The following is a 21,649-nucleotide window of genomic DNA, read 5'->3' as shown; positions in this document are numbered from 1 at the left end:
TCTTTACTTTATCCCATTTTTGCTCATTTTCCACTCACTTTATTCCATTTTTGCCCATTTTTCACTCACTTTATCCCATTTTTGCTCATTTTCCACTCATTTTGTCCCATATCTGGTCATTTTTCATTCATTTTATCCCATTTTTACTCATTTTCCACTCACTTTATTCCATTTTTGCCCATTTTTCACTCACTTTATTCCATTTTTGCTCATTTTCCATTCACTTTATTCCATTTTTCTCATTTTCCACTCACTTTGTCCCATTTTTGGTCATTTTTCATTCATTTTATCCCATTTTTGCTCATTTTTTATTTACTTTATCCCATTTTTGCTCATTTTTTATTTACTTTATCCCATTTTTGCTCATTTTCCACTCACTTTATTCCATTTTTGCTCATTTTTAATTCATTTTGTTCCATTTTTGCTCATTTTCCACTCACTTTATTCCATTTTTGCTCATTTTCCATTCACTTTATCCCATTTCTGCTCATTTTCCGCTGACTTTGCCCCATTTTTGGTCACATTTTGGTCACTTTAATGGACAATAATTCACATTTTCTGCACGCCACGATAACACTGAAGGGTGGGGGAGGTTCCCCCCCCCACTTGGGGGATTTTTTGGGGTGATTTTGGGCGGGTTTGGGGTCACTCCAGGGACTGCAACATCAGCAGCTGCTTCAGCACCTTGGTCTGGCTCGTCTCGCGGATCTCCCCCGCCAGGAACATCTCGTCCACCACCGTGTACACCTGGAACCACCCAAATCACCCCCAAATCACCCCAAAATCAGCCCAAAACACCCCAAACCGCCCCAAAATCGCCCCAAAATTACCTAAAATCACCTGAAATCACCTGAAACCACCCAAATCACCCCAAAATCACCCCAAAATCACCTGAAATCACCCAAAATCGCCCCAAAATCACCCCAAAACACGCCAAACCGCCCCAAAATCAGCCCAAAATCACCCCAAAACACCCCAAAATCACCTAAAATCACCCCAAAATCACCCAAAACCGCCCCAAAATCACCTAAAATCATCCCAAAACACCCCAAAACCACCGTGTACACCTGGAACCACCCAAATCACCCCAAAATCACCCCAAAATCAGCCCAAACCGCCCCAAAATCACCTAAAATCACCCCAAAATCACCTAAAATCACCTGAAATCACCCAAAATTGCCCCAAAATCACCTAAAATCACCCCCAAATCACCTAAAATCACCCCAAAATCACCTAAAATCACCCCAAAACCACCGTGTACACCTGGAATCACCCCAAATTGCCCCAAAATCACCCCAAAACACCCCAAACCGCCCCAAAATCACCCCAAAATCACCTGAAATCACCCAAAATCGCCCCAAAATCACCTAAAATCACCCCAAAAACACCCCACAATCACCTGAAATCACCCAAAATCGCCCTAAAATCACCCCAAAACCACTCCAAAACACCCCAAAATCACCCAAAACCACCCAAAATCACCCAAAATCACCTGAAATCACCCAAAACCACCCCAAATCACCCCAAAATCACTCCGAAACCACCCCAAACCACCCCAAACCGCCCCAAAATCACCTAAAATCACCCCAAAACCACCGTGTACACCTGAAATCACCCCAAATTGCCCCAAAATCACCCAAAACCACCCCAAAACCACTCAACTTCCCCCTGGGACCCCTCCCCAAATTAAAGAGCCCCCCCAGGACCCCCCAGAGCCCCCTCAGGAGCCCCCAGAGCCCCCCCAGAGCCCCCCCAGGAGCCCCCAGAGCCCCCCCAGGACCCCTCCTCAAATTAAAGACCCCCCCAGGAGCCCCCCAGGACCCCTCCAGAGTCCCCCCAGAGCCCCCTCAGGACCCCCCAGGACCCCTCCTCAAAAGTAAAGACCCCCCCCAGAATCCCCTCAGGACCCCCCCAGGATCCCCTCAGGACCCCCCCAGGATCCCCCAGAACCCCCCCGGACCCCTCCCCAAATCAAAGACCCCCCCCAGGACCCCCCAGGACCCCTCCCCAAATTAAAACCCCCCCCCAGGACCCCTCAGGATCCCCCCAGGACTCCCCCAGCACCCCCCAGGACCCCTCCCCAAATTAAAGACCCCCCCAGAATCCCCTCAGGACCCCTCCAGAGGCCCCCCAGGACCCCTCCCCAAATTAAAGACCCCCTCAGGACCCCCCAGGACCCCTCCCCAAATTAAAGACCCCTCAGGACCCCCACAGACCCCCCCAGAGCCCCCTAGGACCCCCCCAGGACTCCTCCAGGGCCCCTCAGGACCCCCCCAGGACCACTCCCCAAATTAAAGACCCCCCCCCGGACCCCCCCAGAACCCCCCCGGACTCTTCCAGAGGCCCCCCAGGACCCCCCAGAGCCCCCTCAGGACCCCCCAGGACCCCTCCCCAAATTAAAGACCCCCCCAGGACCCCCCAGGACCCTTCCCCAAATTAAAACCCCCCCCCAGGACCCCCCAGGACCCCTCCCCAAATCAAAGACCCCCCCCAGAATCCCCTTAGGACCCCCCCAGGACCCCTCCCCAAATCAAAGACCCCCCCAGGACCCCCCAGGACCCCTCCCCAAATTAAAGACTCCCCCCAGAATCCCCTCAGGACCCCCTCAGGATCCCCCAGGACCCCTCCCCAAATTAAAAGCCCCCCCAGAACCCCCCCAGGACCCCTCCCCAAATTAAAGACCCCCACCAGGACCCCTCAGGACCCCCCAGAACCCCCCTAGGATCCCCCCAGGACCCCTCCCCAAATCAAAAACCCTTCCAGACCCCCCCAGGACCCCTCCTCAAATTAAAGACCTCCCCAGAATCCCCTCAGGACCCCCCCAGAACTCCCCCAGAACCCCCCAGGACCCCTCCCCAAATTAAAACCTCCCCCCAGACCTCCCCCAGGACCCCTCCTCAAATTAAAGACTCCCCCCAGAATCCCCTCAGGACCCCCCCAGGACCCCCCAGGACCCCTCCCCAAATCAAAAACCCCCCCAGGACCCCCCAGGACCCCTCCCCAAATTAAAGACTCCTCCCAGAATCCCCTTAGGACCCCCCCAGGACCCCCCAGGACCCCTCCTCAAATTAAAGACCCCCCCCAGGACCCCCCAGGACCCCTCCCCAAATTAAAGACTCCTCCCAGAATCCCCTTAGGACCCCCTCAGGACCCCCCAGGACCCCTCCCCAAATTAAAGACTCCCCCCCAGGACCCCTCAGGACCCCCCCAGGACTCCCCCAGAACCCCCCAGGACCCCTCCCCAAATCAAAGACCCCCCCCAGGACCCCTCAGGACCCCCCAGAACCCCCCTAGGACCCCCCCCAGGACTCCTCCAGAGGCCCCCCAGGACCCCTCCCCAAATCAAAAACCCCCCCAGGACCCCCCAGGACCCCTCCCCAAATTAAAGACTCCTCCCAGAATCCCCTCAGGACCCCCCCAGGACCCCCCAGGACCCCTCCCCAAATCAAAAACCCCCCCAGGACACCCCAGGACCCCCCAGGACCCCCCTAGGATCCCCCCAGGACTCCTCCAGAGGCCCCCCAGGACCCCTCCCCAAATCAAAAGCCCCCCCAGGACCCCCCAGGACCCCTCCCCAAATTAAAGACTCCTCCCAGAATCCCCTCAGGACCCCCTCAGGATCCCCCAGGACCCCTCCCCAAATCAAAGACCCCCCCCCCCAGACCTTGTAGAAGTTGAAGACGAGGTCGAGCTCGCAGACGTTGTGGAAATACTCATTGAGCACCTGGCGAGGCAATTAACGACCCCTAATTAGGGCTCATTAACCCGGGGGCCGTGTCCGTGACCCACCGGGGGGGTTAATTAAGGGGAGGGGCGTTAATTAACGAGGTTCCCGCACCTCCACGAAGTTGTGGATGGCCTCCAGGTAGGCCAGGTTGTTGTCGGTGACGTCGACGCAGATGCAGAAATAGAGCCCGGCATAGCGGCGGTAAATGATCTTAAAGTTCCTGAACTGGGAACAGTGGGAGACACTGGGAGCACTGGGAGGGACTGGGAGGGACTGGGAGCACTGGGGCCCGGCATAGCGGCGGTAAATGATCTTAAAGTTCCTGAACTGGGAACAGTGGGAGGCACTGGGAGGGCACTGGGAGGGACTGGGAGGGCACTGGGAGGGCCCTGGGAGGGCACTGGGAGCACTGGGAGGCACTGGGAGGGCACTGGGAGCACTGGGGCCCGGCATAGCGGCGGTAAATGATCTTAAAGTTCCTGAACTGGGAACAGTGGGAGACACTGGGAGGGACTGGGAGGGACTGGGAGGGACTGGGAGCACTGGGAGGGCACTGGGAGCACTGGGGCCCGGCATAGCGGCGGTAAATGATCTTAAAGTTCCTGAACTGGGAACAGTGGGAGGCACTGGGAGGGACTGGGAGGGACTGGGAGGCACTGGGAGGGCACTGGGAGGGACTGGGAGGGCACTGGGAGCACTGGGAGGGCACTGGGAGGCACTGGGATGGACTGGGAGGGCACTGGGAGGCACTGGGAGGGCACTGGGAGCACTGGGGCCCGGCATAGCGGCGGTAAATGATCTTAAAGTTCCGGAACTGGGGGGAATGGGAGACACTGGGATGCACTGGGAGGGACTGGGAGGCACTGGGAGGGCACTGGGAGGGACTGGGAGGCACTGGGAGGCACTGGGAGGGCACTGGGAGCACTGGGAGGGCACTGGGAGGGCACTGGGAGCACTGGGGCCCGGCATAGCGGCGGTAAATGATCTTAAAGTTCCTGAACTGGGAACAGTGGGAGGCACTGGGAGGGACTGGGAGGGACTGGGAGGCACTGGGAGGGCACTGGGAGGCACTGGGAGCACTGGGGCCCGGCATAGCGGCGGTAAATGATCTTAAAGTTCCTGAACTGGGGGGAATGGGAGACACTGGGATGGACTGGGAGGGACTGGGAGGCACTGGGAGGGCACTGGGAGGGACTGGGAGGGACTGGGAGGGCACTGGAAGGGACTGGGAGGGCACTGGGAGAGACTGGGAGGGCACTGGGAGGGCACTGGGAGCACTGGGGCCCGGCATAGCGGCGGTAAATGATCTTAAAGTTCCTGAACTGGGAACAGTGGGAGGCACTGGGAGGGCACTGGGAGGGACTGGGAGGGCACTGGGAGGGCCCTGGGAGGGCACTGGGAGCACTGGGAGGCACTGGGAGGGCACTGGGAGCACTGGGGCCCGGCATAGCGGCGGTAAATGATCTTAAAGTTCCTGAACTGGGAACAGTGGGAGACACTGGGAGGGACTGGGAGGGACTGGGAGGGACTGGGAGGGCACTGGGAGGGCACTGGGAGGCACTGGGAGGGCACTGGGGGCACTGGGAGGGCACTGGGAGCACTGGGGCCCGGCATAGCGGCGGTAAATGATCTTAAAGTTCCTGAACTGGGAACAGTGGGAGGGACTGGGAGGGACTGGGAGGGCACTGGGAGCAGTGGGAGGGACTGGGAGGGCACTGGGAGGGACTGGGAGGGCACTGGGAGACCCCTGGGATGCACTGGGAGCAACTGGGAGATACCTGGGAGCAACTGGGACGCACTGGGACCCACTGGGACACCCCTGGGAGCAACTGGGATGTACTGGGAGACCCCTGGGAGCAACTGGGACGCACTGGGAGACTCCTGGGAGCAAGTGGGACGCACTGGGACACCCCTGGGAGCAACTGGGACACCCCTGGGAGCAACTGGGACGCACTGGGACACCCCGGGAGACTCTGGGATGTACTGGGAGACCCCTGGGATGCACTGGGAGCAACTGGGAGACCCCTGGGAGCAACTGGGACGCACTGGGACCCACTGGGACACCCCTGGGAGCAACTGGGACATACTGGGAGACCCCTGGGACCCACTGGGAGACCCCTGGGAGCAACTGGGACACCCCTGGGAGCAACTGGGACGCACTGGGACCCACTGGGACACCCCTGGGAGCAACTGGGAGACCCCTGCGAGCAACTGGGACGTACTGGGAGACCCACTGGGACACCCCTGGGAACAACTGGGAGCAACTGGGAGACCCCTGGGAGCAACTGGGACACCCCTGGGAGCAACTGGGAGACCCCTGGGATGCACTGGGAGACCACTGGGACACACTGGGAGCAACTGGGAGACTCCTGGGAGCAACTGGGAGACCCCTGGGAGCAACTGGGATGTACTGGGAGACCCCTGGGACCCACTGGGACACCCCTGGGAGCAACTGGGATGTACTGGGAGACCACTGGGAGCAACTGGGAGACCACTGGGACCCACTGGGACACCCCTGGGAGCAACTGGGAGACCCCTGGGAGCAACTGGGACGTACTGGGAGACCCCCTGGGAGCAACTGGGAGACCCCTGGGAGCAACTGGGACACCCCTGGGAGCAACTGGGAGACCCCTGGGATGCACTGGGAGACCACTGGGACGCACTGGGAGCAACTGGGAGACTCCTGGGAGCAACTGGGATGTACTGGGAGACCCCTGGGACCCACTGGGACACCCCTGGGAGCAACTGGGATGTACTGGGAGACCCCTGGGAGCAACTGGGAGGCACTGGGATGAACTGGGACCCACTGGGACACCCCTGGGAGCAACTGGGACACCCCTGGGAGCAACTGGGATGTACTGGGAGACCCCTGGGAGCACCTGGGATGCACTGGGAGACCCCTGGGAGCAACTGGGATGCACTGGGAGACCCCTGGGAGCAACTGGGATGTACTGGGAGACCCCTGGGAGCAACTGGGATGCACTGGGAGACCCCTGGGAGCAACTGGGACGCACTGGGACCCACTGGGACACCCCTGGGAGCAACTGGGAGACCCCTGCGAGCAACTGGGATGTACTGGGAGACCCCTGGGACCCACTGGGACACCCCTGGGAGCAACTGGGATGCACTGGGAGACCCCTGGGAGCAACTGGGACGCACTGGGAGACTCCTGGGAGCAACTGGGATGCACTGGGAGACCCCTGGGACCCACTGGGACACCCCTGGGAGCAACTGGGACACCCCTGGGAGCAACTGGGATGCACTGGGACCCACTGGGACACCCCTGGGAGCAACTGGGACGTACTGGGTGACCCCTGGGAGCAACTGGGAGCAACTGGGACGCACTGGGATGTACTGGGAGGGCACTGGGACCCACTGGGATGCACTGGGACACCCCTGGGACCCACTGGGACGTACTGGGTGACCCCTGGGAGCAACTGGGAGCAACTGGGACGCACTGGGATGTACTGGGAGGGCACTGGGACCCACTGGGATGCACTGGGACACCCCTGGGACCCACTGGGACACCCCTGGGAGCAACTGGGAGACCCCTGCGAGCAACTGGGATGTACTGGGAGACCCCTGGGAGCAACTGGGAGCAACTGGGACACACTGGGACGCACTGGGAGACCCCCGGGAGCAACTGGGACGCACTGGGAGACCCCTGGGAGCAACTGGGACGCACTGGGACCCACTGGGACACCCCTGGGAGCAACTGGGAGCAACTGGGAACGCACTGGGATGTACTGGGAGGGCACTGGGACCCACTGGGATGCACTGGGACACCCCTGGGACCCACTGGGACACCCCTGGGAGCAACTGGGACGCACTGGGACCCACTGGGACACCCCTGGGAGCAACTGGGAGACCCCTGCGAGCAACTGGGATGTACTGGGAGACCCCTGGGAGCAACTGGGACACACTGGGACGCACTGGGAGACCCCCGGGAGCAACTGGGACGTACTGGGAGACCCCTGGGAGCAACTGGGAGACCCCTGGGAGCAACTGGGATGTACTGGGAGACCCACTGGGACACCCCTGGGAGCAACTGGGATGCACTGGGAGACCCCCGGGAGCAACTGGGACACCCCTGCGAGCAACTGGGACGTACTGGGAGACCCCCCGGGAGCAACTGGGAGCAACTGGGAGCAACTGGGACGCACTGGAACAGCCCTGAACCACCCCACAACATCCCAGAACAACCCTTCCCCTTCCCCCCCTTTTCCCCTTTCCCCCCCTTCTCCAACCCCCCCCTCCCCACCCCCCCCGGAATTCCCTCCCGGCCGATCCCCAGCTCCGGGCCGGGGATTTTTGGGTGGAAAAAGGCGGAATTTGGGGCTTTTTCAATTTCTTTTACCTCGACGAAATTGGTGTGTTTGGCGTCCCTGACGGTGACCACGGCGTGAACCTCCTCGATGAGCTTCTGCTTCTCGTCGTCGTCAAACTGCATGTACCACTTGGCCAGGCGCGTCTTCCCGGCACGGTTCTGGATCAGGATGAAGCGGATCTGCCCCCGGAATTCCGGGAAAAAAACGGGAATTTGGGAGCTTCAAAAATTGGGGAGAAACCGGGAAAATTCTGTCCCTGAAATTTCCGTTTTTTGGTCCCTGAAATTGGGGTTTTATCAATCAGGTACCACTTGGCCAGGCGCGTCTTCCCGGCACGGTTCTGGATCAGGATGAAGCGGATCTGCCCCCGGAATTCCGGGCAAAAAAACGGGAATTTGGGAGCTTCAAAAATTGGGGAGAAACCGGGAAAATTCTGTCCCTGAAATTTCCGTTTTTTGGTCCCTGAAATTTCCACTTTTTGGTCACCGAAATTCCCATTTTATCATTGCTGGGAATGGGGAGTGATCCCGGCCCGGTTCTGGATCAGGATGAGGGGGATCTGGGCTGGAATTCCGGGAAAAAAACGGGAATTTGAGAGCCTCAAAAATTGGGGAGAAACGGGAAAATTCCGTCTCAGAAATTTCCGTTTTTTATCAGCATCGAAATTCCCATTTTATCATTACTGGGAATGGGGAATGGAACTCCCCATTATCAATTGGGAGTGATCCCAGCCCGGTTCTGGATCAGGATGAAGCGGATCTGCCCCCGGAATTCCGGGAAAAAAACGGGAATTTGGGAGCCTCAAAAATTGGGGAGAAACGGGAAAATTCCGTCTCTGAAATTTCCGTTTTTTGGTCCCTGAAATTTCCACTTTTTGGTCACCGAAATTCCCATTTTATCATTGCTGGGAATGGGGAGTGATCCCGGCCCGGTTCTGGATCAGGATGAGGGGGATCTGGGCTGGAATTCCAGGAAAAAACGGGAATTTGGGAGCCTCAAAAATTGGGGAGAAACGGGAAAATTCTGTCCCTGAAATTCCAATTTTTATCTGCATCGAAATTCCCATTTTATCATTACTGGGAATGAGGAATGGAACTCCCCATTATCAATTGGGAGTGATCCCAGCCCGGTTCTGGGTCAGGATGAGGCGGATCTGGGCTGGAATTCCGGGAAAAAACGGGAATTTGGGAGCCTCAAAAATTGGGGAGAAACGGGAAAATTCCATCTCTGAAATTTCCATTTTTTGGTCATTGAAATTTCCATTTTTTGGTCCCTGAAATTGGGGTTTTTTGGTCCCTGAAATTGGGGTTTTATCAATCAGGTACCACTTGGCCAGGCGCGTCTTCCCGGCCCGGTTCTGGATCAGGATGAAGCGGATCTGCCCCCGGAATTCCGGGAAAAAAACGGGAATTTGGGAGCGCCAAAAATTGGGGAGAAATCGGGAAAATTCTGACCCTGAAATTTCCGTTTTTTATCAGCATCGAAATTCCCATTTTATCATTGCTGGGAATGGGGAGTGATCCCGGCGCGGTTCTGGATCAGGATGAGGGGGATCTGGGCTGGAATTCCGGGAAAAAACGGGAATTTGGGAGCCTCAAAAATTGGGGAGAAACGGGAAAATTCCGTCTCAGAAATTTCCATTTTTTGTCCTTGAAATTTCCATTTTTTGGTCCCTGAAATTTCCGTTTTTTGGTCCCTGAAATTTCCATTTTTGGTCATTGAAATTTCCATTTTTTGGTCCCTGAAATTGGGGTTTTATCGATCAGGTACCACTTGGCCAGGCGCGTCTTCCCGGCCCGGTTCTGGATCAGGATGAAGCGGATCTGCCCCCGGAATTCCGGGAAAAAAACGGGAATTTGGGAGCGCCAAAAATTGGGGAGAAACGGGAAAATTCTGTCCTCGAAATTCCCATTTTATCATTACTGGGAATGGGGAATGGAACTCCCCATTATCAATGGGGAGTGATCAATGGGGAGTGATCCCGGCCCGGTTCTGGGTCAGGATGAGGGGGATCTGGGCTGGAATTCCAGGAAAAAACGGGAATTTGGGAGCCTCAAAAATTGGGGAGAAACGGGAAAATTCCGTCTCAGAAATTTCCGTTTTTTATCAGCATCGAAATTCCCATTTTATCATTACTGGGAATGGGAAATGGAACTCCCCATTATCAATTGGGAGTGATCCCAGCCCGGTTCTGGATCAGGATGAGGGGGATCTGGGCTGGAATTCCGGGAAAAAACGGGAATTTGGGAGCCTCAAAAATTGGGAGAAATTGGGAAATTTCTGTCCCTGAAATTCCATTTTTGGTCACTGAAATTTCCATTTTTTGGTCATTGAAATTTCCATTTTTTGGTCCCTGAAATTGGGGTTTTATCAATCAGGTACCACTTGGCCAGGCGCGTCTTCCCGGCGCGGTTCTGGATCAGGATGAAGCGGATCTGCCCCCGGAATTCCGGGAAAAAAACGGGAATTTGGGAGCCTCAAAAATTGGGGAGAAACGGGAAAATTCCGTCTCTGAAATTTCCGTTTTTTGGTCATTGAAATGGGGATTTTATCATTGCTGGGAATGGGGAGTGATCCCGGCGCGGTTCTGGGTCAGGATGAGGGGGATCTAGGCTGGAATTCCGGGAAAAAATGGGAATTTGGGAGCCTCAAAAATTGGGGAGAAACGGGAAAATTCCGTCTCTGAAATTTCCATTTTTTGGTCATTGAAATTTCCATTTTTGAAATTGGGGTTTTTTTGGTCCCTGAAATTGGGGTTTTATCAATCAGGTACCACTTGGCCAGGCGCGTCTTCCCGGCACGGTTCTGGATCAGGATGAAGCGGATCTGCCCCCGGAATTCCGGGAAAAAAACGGGAATTTGGGAGCCTCAAAAATTGGGGAGAAATCGGGAAAATTCTGACCCTGAAATTTCCCTTTTTTATCATTGAAATTTCCATTTTTTGTCATTGAAATTGGGGTTTTTTGGTCCCTGAAATTGGGATTTTGTCATTGCTGGGAATGGGGAGTGATCCCGGCCCGGTTCTGGCTCAGGATGAAGCGGATCCGGCACCGGAATTCCGGGAAAAAAACGGGAATTTGGGAGCCTCAAAAATTGGGGAGAATCGGGACCCCCCTCAAATCACCCCAAAATTCCTCCATAGAGAGCCTACAGTGAGGGAAACCTCCAAAATACCCCAAATTCACCCCAAAACCACTCAAATCACCCCAAAATCACTCAAGTCACCACAAAATCCCTCTACAGAGACCCTACAGTGAAAGAAACCCCCAAAATACCCCAAATTCACCCCAAAATCACTCAAATCACCCCAAAATCACTCAAATCACCCCAAAACAGACCCTAAAATGGGGAAATCCCCTCAAATCCCCTCACAGAGATCCTAAAGTGGGGGAGACCCCTCAAAACACCCCAAAACAGACCCTAAAGTGGGGAAAACCCCCCAAACACCCCAAAATCCCCTCATAGAGACCCTAAAGTGGGGAAAAACCCCCAAACACCCCAAATCCCCGTAAAACAGACCCTAAAATGGGGAAAAACCCCCAAACACCCCAAAATCGCCCCAAAACAGACCCTAAAATGGGGAAAACCCCCCAAACACCCCAAAATCCCCTCATAGAGACCCCACACTTGGCGTGACCCCGCCTCAAACACCCCAAAATCCCCCCCCAAACCAGACCCCAAATTGGAGTCACCCCCCTCAAACCCCCCCAAACCACCCCCTAAAATGTGGAAAAACCCCAAAACACCCCCAAATCCCCTCACAGAGACCCTAAAATGTGGAAAACCCCCAAAACACCCCAAAATCCCCTCCTAGAGACCCTAAAATGGGGGGAACCCCCAAACAGCCCCAAAATCCCCCTAAAACAGACCCTAAAATGGGGGGAAAACCCCCAAACAGCCCCAAATCCCCTCATAGAGACCGTAAAGTGGGGAGACCCCTCAAAACACCCCAAAACAGCCCCTAAAATAGGAGAAAACCCCCAAACACCCCCAAATCCCCTCATAGAGACCCTAAAATGGGGAAAAACCCCCAAACACCCCAAATCCCCGTAAAACAGAGCCTAAAATGGGGGGAAGCCCCCAAACACCCCCAAATCCCCTCACAGAGACCCTAAAGTGGGGGAGACCCCCTCAAAACACCCCAAAACAGCCCCTAAAATGAGGAAAAACCCCCAAACACCCCAAAATCCCCTCATAGAGACCCCGCACTTGGCGTGACCCCGCCTCAAACACCCCAAAATCCCCCCCCAAACCAGACCCCAAATTGGAGTCACCCCCCTCAAACCCCCCCAAAACCACCCCCTAAAATGTGGAAAAACCCCAAAACACCCCCAAATCCCCTCCTAGAGACCCTAAAATGGGGGGAAACCCCCAAACAGCCCCAAAATCCCCCTAAAACAGACCCTAAAATGGGGGGAAATCCCCGAACACCCCCAAATCCCCTCATAGAGACCGTAAAGTGGGGGAGACCCCTCAAAACACCCCAAAACAGCCCCTAAAATAGGGGAAAACCCCCAAACACCCCCAAATCCCCTCATAGAGACCCTAAAATGGGGAAAAACCCCCAAACACCCCAAATCTCCGTAAAACAGAGCCTAAAATGGGGAAAAAACCCCAAACACCCCCAAATCCCCTCACAGAGACCCTAAAGTGGGGGAGACCCCCTCAAAACACCCCAAAACAGACCCTAAAATAGGAGAAAACCCCCAAACACCCCCAAATCCCCTCATAGAGACCCTAAAATGGGGAAAAACCCCCAAACACCCCAAATCCCCGTAAAACAGAGCCTAAAATGGGGGGAAGCCCCCAAACACCCCCAAATCCCCTCACAGAGACCCTAAAGTGGGGGAGACCCCCTCAAAACACCCCAAAACAGCCCCTAAAATGAGGAAAAACCCCCAAACACCCCAAAATCCCCTCATAGAGACCCCACACTTGGCGTGACCCCGCCTCAAACACCCCAAAATCCCCCCCCAAACCAGACCCCAAATTGGAGTCACCCCCCTCAAACCCCCCCAAACCACCCCCTAAAATGTGGAAAAACCCCGAAACACCCCCAAATCCCCTCACAGAAACCCCACCACGGTGAAACCCCGCCCCGAAACCCCCCAAAATCCCTCTCCCTTCCCCCTCTCCCCTCACGACGCTGCAGGCCCGAGGCTCCCCCCCCCCCCCCCACACACCCCCCCTTCCCGAACCCCGCCATTTCCGCTGTCCCCGCGTTCCCCTCCGCTTGTCCCCTGCTTTTAGGGGGTCTCACCATGGCGGTGCCGGCCCGAGGTCCCCCCCCCCGGTTCCGATTCCGGTTCTGATCCCGGTTCCGATCCCGGTTCCGTTCCCGGTTCCGTTCCCGGTTCCGCCACCCCCCCCCCTCCTTCACGGTGAGGCCCCGCCGCTTCCCGCCTCCGCCAGGGGGCGCCCCAGCGCGGCGCGCACTGCGCCTGCGCAGAACCTCCCATTCCCGCCCTTTTCCCCCCCCTCACGTTTCCCGCCCCTCCCCTCAAATTCCCGATCCCCCTCCCCAAAATTCCCATCGCTCCCCCCCTCCCTCCCCAAAATTCCCATCGCTCCCCCCCCCCCCCAAAATTTCTGCCCCGGGAAAAACGGGGATCCGAGAAGGATTTCTTGGGCCCCCTCCTCAAATTCCCCGCCCTCAGCCACGCCCCCCTTTCCCCCCTCCCCAAATTCCCGCTCCTCCTCCCATACCCCCCCCCCAATCAAAATCCCGGTTTTCCCCCCTCCCCCTCCCCAAATCCCACCGCCCATCCAGGCCACGCCCACCAAGCCACGCCCACCCCCCCATTACCACGCCCACCCCCCGCCTCTCCCCCTTTCCCCTCCCGCTCTTCCCGGTCCCTCCCATTCTTTCCCCACCTCTCTTCCCGTCCCCCCACCCCAAAATTCCTGCTCGCCCCTCCCAAAATTCCCGCTTTTCTCCCCAAATTCCCGGGGCTCTCCTCCAAGCCCCTCCCCTCAAGCCCCGCCCCCCCTTTCCCTTTAGCCCCGCCCCTCCCGCGGCTCCCGCCGCGCACGCGCCCCCCCCCCCCCCCCCGTGATCGTGAAGGCGGAGGCGGAGGGAGGAGGAGGAGGAGGAGGAGGAGGAGGCGGCTGAGGGTGGGGGGGGGGGGGGAGAGAGGAGGAGGAAGGCGCCGCCGCCATTACAGGCCGAGCCCGCCCCGGCGGCCCCCGCCGCCCTCGCCCCGCCCGCCGCCGCCGCCCCGAGCGCGGACATGGCGCTGCCGCCGCCTCCCGCCGCCCCCGGCCCGGCCCGATGCCGCCGCCGCCGCCGCTTCTCCGGTAAGAACGAAACCTCCTCCCCCCCCCCCACACACACACCCTCCCTCACCCTCAGCGCCACCATCGCCGCCTTTCTCTTGAACCCCCCCCCCCCCCCAGAAGAACAATGGGCCGCCCCACCCCCGCCCGCCGCGCGCCCGCCGGGCCGGCCCATGGCCCCCCGCGGGGGGGGGTGGGAGGGGGGGGGGGACGGCCCGTGAGGGGGGGGCCGGGAGACACCACCCCCCGTGGGGGAGAGGGGGGGGTCTCTTCTCTCCCCCCCCCCTCCCCCCCTCTCCAGCCGCTTTCAATGGTCCCGCCGCCCATTCATGGGGGGCTGCAGGGGGGAGACCCCCGGGAGGGGAGGGGGGGAGGGCAGGGCCGGGGCTGGGGGAGAGGGGGGACCCCCCAATTAGGGGAGGGGGGAGGCCTAATTAGGGGAGGGGAAACCCCCCAATTAGGGGAGGGGGGAGCGCCGAATTAGGGGAGGAGGGACCCCCAATTAGGGGAGGGGGCACCCCCCAATTAGGGAAGGCAGGACCCCCAATTAGGGGAGGGGAGAGCCCCAAATTAGGGGAGAGGGGAACCCCAATTAGGCGAGGGGGAACCCCGAAATTAGGGGAGGGGGGAACCCCAATTAGGGGAGGGGGAACCCCCAAATTAGGGGGGTACTGGGAGGGGAGACCCCCCCCCCAATTAGGGGAGTACCTAGAGGGGAGACCCTCCCCCTTCTAATTAGGGGAGGGGTACCAGGAAGGGAGAACCCCCCCCAATTATGGGAGGGGAGACCCCCAAATTAAGGGGGGTACTTAGAGGGGAGACCACCCTAATTAGGGGAGGGGTATTGGGAGGAGAGACACCCCCCCAATTAGGGGGGTAATTAGAGGGGAGACCCCCCAATTAGAGGAGGGGGAGACTCCCAAATTAGGGGGGGTAATTAGAGGAGACCCCCCCAATTAGAGGAGGGGGAGACCCCCTAATTAGAGGGGAGACCCCCCAATTAGAGGAGGGGGAGACCCCCCAATTAGGGGGGTAATTAGAGAAGACCCCCCCCAATTAGAGGAGGGGGAGACCCCCTAATTAGAGGGAAGACCCCCCCCAATTAGGGGGTAATTAGAGGACTCCCCCCCCAATTAGAGGAGGGGGAGACCCCCTAATTAGAGGGGAGACCCCCCCCAATTAGGGAGTAATTAGAGGACTCCCCCCCCAATTAGAGGAGGGGGAGACCCCCCAATTAGGGGGCTAATTAGGGAGACCCCCAGCCCAATTAACGACAGGAACACCCCTTAATTAGAGGAGGGGTCCTAAGAGGGGAGACCCCAAATTAAAGAAGGGGGGGGGCGGTCAGGAAGGGGAGACCCCTCCCTAAATTTGGGGGGCTCAGGGAGACCCCTCCCCCACCCCCCTCCATCACTGCCCCTCCCCCATGGGGTGGGGGGAGTGGAGACCCCTCCCCTAATTAAGACTTGGGGGCTTCTCCCTCATATTTGGGGGGGTCCCCCCCTCCCCAACTTTGGCTCTGGGGGGGAGGGGAGGGTGGGGAAGGGGCTCCCCCTCCCCAAATTCCATCGGGAATGGGGAAAATCCCTGGATTTTTTTTATCCAAGGGGGGGGAGGGGCTTCTCAGCATCCCCAACTTTCCCTGTCCCAAAACTCTCTGGGATTTCTTTTCCCTTTTTTTTTCTCCTTTTGATCCCTAAATTTCCTCTCAAAAAAAACAAAAATCTGGGATTTTTCCAGCAACTCCAAGACCCCCCCCCACCCCCAATCCCAAAAATCCCCAAAATCTCTTCCCCACCCCCCCCCCCCCCAGCCCCCTTTTTTTTTATTTTTTTCCCGGGATTTTCCAGCTTCAGGAGCAGCTCCGGCCACCAAAAAAGCTCCTTTTTATTCCCAAAAAAAAATTCCCGGCGGGAGACGAAGCCTCGTACAATGATCCTTTCTCCCTGGGATTTTTTTTGGGATAATGGGGGGGGGAATTCCCATTCCTGATTTTTTTTCCAGAGGAATTTTGGTGGGTTTTTTTAGGATTTTTATTTATTTATTTATTTATTTTTAGGAATCGCTGGTTCCATCCCGAATTTTTTTTTTTTTTGGGGAATTCCCGCCTTTCTCCGGCGATTTGGGATTTGGGGGGGGGATGGGAAAAGTTGGGAAAAGCTCCTGGTTTTAAGGGGGAAAATGTGGAATTCTGTTGTTTTTCCTGGGTTTTTTCTCCCTTTTTCCCTCCGGGAGTTCCCAAAAATTCCCCAGAATTCCCCAAATTCCCCAAATCCGAGGCTCCTGTGGATGCGAGTGGCCCAAAATTCCCAATTTTGGGACTTTCCTGGTGTTTGGGAGCTCCAAACCGGGATCTTCTCTTGGATTTTCTGACTTTTCCCTCTTTTTTTCCGCCCTGATTTTCCCGATTCCTGATGGATTATCCCGAAATTGGGATTTGAGGAGAAATTTGGGATATTCCCAGATTTGGGAGGGGGAATTGTTCTGGGAGTTTTCCCCCCTTTGGAGCAGTGGGAAAATCCCAAAGAATTCCCTGTGTTGCCACTGGGAAGGAGAAGCTGCTTTTAGGTGGAAAAATCCATGGAAAAATCCATGGAAAATCCATGGAAAATCCCATCCTTTTGGGGCCATTCCTGATCCCAAGAACCTGGAAAAGAAACCTTTGGAAAAGGGCTGGAATTCCGGGATAAGGGGGGAAGAAAAAGGAAGATTTTTGGGGGATTTTTAAGAGGAGAAATCCAGAAAATCCCTGGAATTATCCAAGTGGGAATTTTCCAGAGCGTGGGAATTGGTTGGATTGGAAATTCCCCCTTCCCCCCCCCCCCCCATCCCAAATTCTCCTGGAGCCGTTCCCATCCCCCCCAATCCCAAAATTCTTCCCCCTCCATCCCAGAATTCCCGGATTTTTCATCCTTTTCGGGACAATTCCTGAACGTCGGGACGGGAAAAACCCGGAGCTGGGATGAGAATCCCGGATCCTCCTCCGGGATTTTTCCATGGAAAACCATCCAGGGTATTTTTAGGGATGGGCCAGGGGGATTTTTGGGATTATTCCCATATTTTTTGGGGGGGGATTATCCCCATTTCCTGGAATCTTTTCCCGCTTCCCGTGGGATTTGTGGGATTCGGAGCAGGATCGGCCATTCCGGAGCTTTGGGGGCTCAGGGGGAGCTCCTGGGATGCTCCAGAGTTTGGGAAAAGCATCCCAGGAATCCCAAAAGTTGGGAATGGCGGTTCCAGGACATCCCAGAGTTCAGGAACAGCTCCAAGAAATCCCAAAAGTTGGGAATGGCGGCTTTGGGACATCCCAAAAGTTGGGAATGGCAGCGCCAGGACATCCCAGAGTTTGGAAACAGCTCCAAGAAATCCCAAAAGTTGGGAATGGCAGCTTTGGGATGCTCCAGTTTTTGGGAAAAGCATCCCAGGAATCCCAAAAGTTGGGAATGGCGGCTTTGGGACATCCCAAAAGTTGGGAATGGTGGCTCCAGGACAACCCAGAGTTCAGGAACAGCTCCAAGAAATCCCAAAAGTTGGGAATGGCGGCTCTGGGATGCTCCAGAGTTTGGGAGCAGCTCTGGGAAATCCCAAAAGTTGGGAATGGTGGCTTTGGGATGTCCCAAAACTTGAGAAAAGTATCCCAGGACAACCCAAAAGTTGGGAATGGGAGCTTTGGGATACCCCAAAAGTTGGGAATGGCGGCTCCAGGATACCCCAGAACTTGGGAATGGCAGCTCTGGGATGCTCCAGAGTTTGGGAACAGCTCCAGGACATCCCAAAAGTTGGGAATGGTGGTTTTGGGACATCCCAAAAGTTGGGAAAAGCATCCCAGAACACCCCAAAAGTTGGGAATGGCAGCTTTGGGATACCCCAAAAGTTGGGAATGGTGGTTTTAGGACACTCCCAAAGTTGGGAAAAGCATCCCAGGCCACCCCAAAAGTTGGGAATGGCAGCTCTGGGACATCCCAAAACTCGGGAGCAGCTCCAGGGTTTCCTAAAAGTTGGGAATGGCGGTTCCAGGATACCCCAAAAGTTGGGAATGGCGGCTTTGGGATGCTCCAGAGTTCGGGAACAGCTCCAGGACATCCCAGAAGTTGGGAATGGCAGCTCTGGGACATCCCAAAAGTTGGGAATGGCGGCTCCAGGACATCCCAAAAGTTGGGAATGGTGGTTTTGAGGTACTCCAGGGTTCGGGAACAGCTCCAGGACATCCCAAAAGTTGGGAATGGCGGCTCTGGGATACCCCAAACCTTGGCAATGGCATCCCAGGACATCCCAGAGTTCAGGAACAGCTCCAGGACATCCTAAAAGTTGGGAATGGTGGTTTTAGGATACCCCAAAAGTTGGGAATGGTGGTTTTAGGACACTCCAAAAGTTGGGAATGGCAGCTTTGGGATACTCCAGAGTTCAGGAACAGCTCCAGGACATCCCAAAAGTTGGGAATGGTGGTTTTAGGATACCCCAAAAGTTGGGAAAAGCGTCCCAGGCCACCCCAAAACTTGGGAATGGCAGCTCTGGGACATCCCAAAAGTTGGGAATGGTGGTTTTGAGGTACTCCAGGGTTCGGGAACAGCTCCAGGACACCCCAAAACTCGGGAATGGCGGCTCTGGGACACCCCAAAACTCGGGAATGGCGGCGGCAGCGATTCCCAAATCCCTGCGCTGGCCGGGAACGCCGGGAGCAGGAAGAGAATTCCATGAAACCTGGGCAGAGCTTCGGCACCGAGGTCATTCCCCTCTGGCAAATCCCAACCCGGAGCCGGGCCCGGAATTTCGGGATCAGGGCATGGAAAACACCTTTTGTTTGGAGGATTTTTTGGGGGGGGATTTTTTTGGGGGGGATTTTTTGGGGGTTTCCAGGTTTGATTTTTCCGAGGGAAAGGAGAAAAATTCCCTCCCCCGTGGATTCCGTGGGAATTAACGGAGCGGCTCCCTCCTTCCTGGTCCTCCCCAGATGGACTTTGGAGTCAATCAGTAACTCCTGACTCAGGGAATTCCAGGGAAAAGCGAAAGCCAGCGGGAACGAGGTGGGAACCCCCCCCCCGCCGCCGCCGCCACCGCCGGCCCCGAATTCCCACCGGGAATTCTCAGGGGATTCAAACCGGATTTTTCCAGCTCCGCAGCCGATCCGGGTGAGGGTTGACGGCCGGGAATTTTGGGAATTGTCGTTCGGGGGAGTTTCGGTGTTGTCGGGGTTGTCCCGGGGTCGAGGTAAAGCTGGAATCGCCCTCTGGAATTCCGGAGGAATTCAGCGCGGGATTGCCGGGGAAGGAAATGGGAATTTTTTTGGGGGAGCGGCCGTTCTAAAATTCCAGGAAAATCCCTCAAAATCCTAAAATTCCCAACGTTTCCCCAGTGCGGGCGGGAGAGGAAAATTGGGAATTCTCAGCTTCCGAAAGGACTCCAAAAAAAAACCCAAAAAACCCCCGGATTTTCACCAAATTCCATTCCCAGCTCCTGAATTCCGTGGGAATTCCCAGCCCGGCCTCTCCCTTGATTCCAGATCAGGATTTGGGGGTGGGGGGGGGGGAATATTTTTGGCAGAAAATTGGGAAAATCCCTTTGGATTGGCCCGGGATAATCCATCGGCCGCCCGGGATTAGGCCAGGATCCAGATGGAGCAAAGCTTAACCCAATCCCTGGGAAGATCCCAAAGCCCCAATTCCAGGCTTGGGGGGGTTTTTTTGGAGCTCCGAAGGATCCATTCCAAGGTTTTTTTTTTTTAAATTCCTGGGATCAACGGGAAAAATCCCCCCCCCCCTCCCCCACCCCAGGGAGAGAATTCCAGGAGGAATTCCTTGGTTTCGGTGGAGGAATTTTGCGATGATCCAAAGGATCCATTCCGGGTTTTCTGTGAAGATCCAAAGTGGGCAAATCCAGGGTTTGTTTTGGGATCTGGAATTTTCAGGAGGCTCCCAGGAATGCCCGAATTCCCGGTGGTTTATCCCAAATTAAACCAAAATCTAAAAAAAAACGGGAATTCCTTGCGGATCTGGGATTCCCCGCCTTCTTACGGATCTTGGTTGATCCCGGGAAAAACATTCCCGGGAGGTGGATCCGGGCCGGGATTTTTTTAGTTGAATCCACCTAAAAATTAACGGGATTTCATCAAAACGTGGAATTCCCGGCTGCCGTCGGAAAACGCGGCGGGATCGTTGTGCGAGCGCTATCCCGGGATCCGCTCGGAACCCTCGGAGCGGGAACGTCCCGGGAAGTTCTCCGGTCACGTCGGATCCCGGGAAAAGCGGCGTCGAGCCGGGGCTGGGCTTGGTCCTGCAGGAAGAGGTGGAGAATGGGAGTGTCCACCATGGTGGGTGGAGAAGTTGGGTCCACCATGAGCGTCCAGTTGGGTGGAGAAGTTGGGTCCACCATGAATGTCCAGTTGGGTGAAGTTGGGTCCATCATGGTGGAGAAGTTGGGTCCACCATGAGTTGTGTCCATCATGGTGACCCTTGGTTGGGTGGGGAGTTGTGTCCATCATGGTGGAGAAGTTGGGTCCACCATGAGCGTCCAGTTGGGTGGAGCAGTTGGGTCCATCATGGTGGAGAAGTTGGGTCCACCACGAGCGTCCAGTTGGGTGAAGTTGGGTCCATCATGGTGGAGAAGTTGGGTCCACCATGAGTGTCCAGTTGGGTGGAGAAGTTGTGTCCATCATGGTGACCCTTGGTTGGGTGGGGGAGTTGTGTCCATCATGGAGGGTCTTTAGTTGGGTGGAGCAGTTGTGTCCACCATGAGCGTCCAGTTGGGTGGAGAAGTTGGGTCCACCATGAGTGTCCAGTTGGGCGAAGTTGGGTCCATCATGGTGGAGAAGTTGGGTCCACCATGAGTGTCCAGTTGGGTGGAGCAGTTGTGTCCATGATGGTGGAGAAGTTGGGTCCACCATGAGTGTCCAGTTGGGTGGAGCAGTTGTGTCCATCATGGTGGAGAAGTTGGGTCCACCATGAGTGTCCAGTTGGGCGAAGTTGGGTCCATCATGGTGGAGAAGTTGGGTCCACCATGAGTGCCCAGTTGGGCGAAGTTGGGTCCATCATGGTGGAAAAGTTGGGTCCACCATGAGTGTCCGGTTGGGTGAAGTTGTGTCCATCATGGTGGAGAAGTTGGGTCCACCATGAGTGTCCAGTTGGGTGGGGGAGTTGTGTCCATCATGAGTGTCCAGTTGGGTGGAGAAGTTGTGTCCATCATGGTGACCCTTGGTTGGGTGGGGGAGTTGTGTCCATCATGGAGGGTCTTTAGTTGGGTGAAGTTGTGTCCACCATGAGGTGTGTCCAGTTGGGTGGAGAAGTTGTGTCCATCATGGTGGAGAAGTTGGGTCCACCATGAG

The 21,649-nt window shown here is 56.5% G+C and overlaps 1 protein-coding gene across 1 annotated transcript; it reads right to left on the bottom strand.

The window, feature by feature from the left end:
* Positions 1–533: 533 nt before the first annotated feature.
* AP2S1 (adaptor related protein complex 2 subunit sigma 1) lies at positions 534–8,553 on the bottom strand. The gene is made up of 6 exons (XM_068998480.1): positions 8,542–8,553; positions 8,364–8,416; positions 8,085–8,274; positions 3,839–3,952; positions 3,665–3,724; positions 534–747 (listed from the first exon to the last, which is right to left on the bottom strand). Exons 1-6 carry the CDS (start codon positions 8,551–8,553, stop codon positions 646–648), a joined length of 531 nt encoding a protein of 176 aa, XP_068854581.1. The 3' UTR covers positions 534–645.
* Positions 8,554–21,649: the final 13,096 nt, after the last annotated feature.

This window comes from Aphelocoma coerulescens, unplaced genomic scaffold (assembly GCF_041296385.1).
Source record: "Aphelocoma coerulescens isolate FSJ_1873_10779 unplaced genomic scaffold, UR_Acoe_1.0 HiC_scaffold_118, whole genome shotgun sequence".
Lineage (NCBI taxonomy): Eukaryota > Metazoa > Chordata > Aves > Passeriformes > Corvidae > Aphelocoma > Aphelocoma coerulescens.
This window is presented reverse-complemented; position numbering and strand designations above follow the sequence as displayed.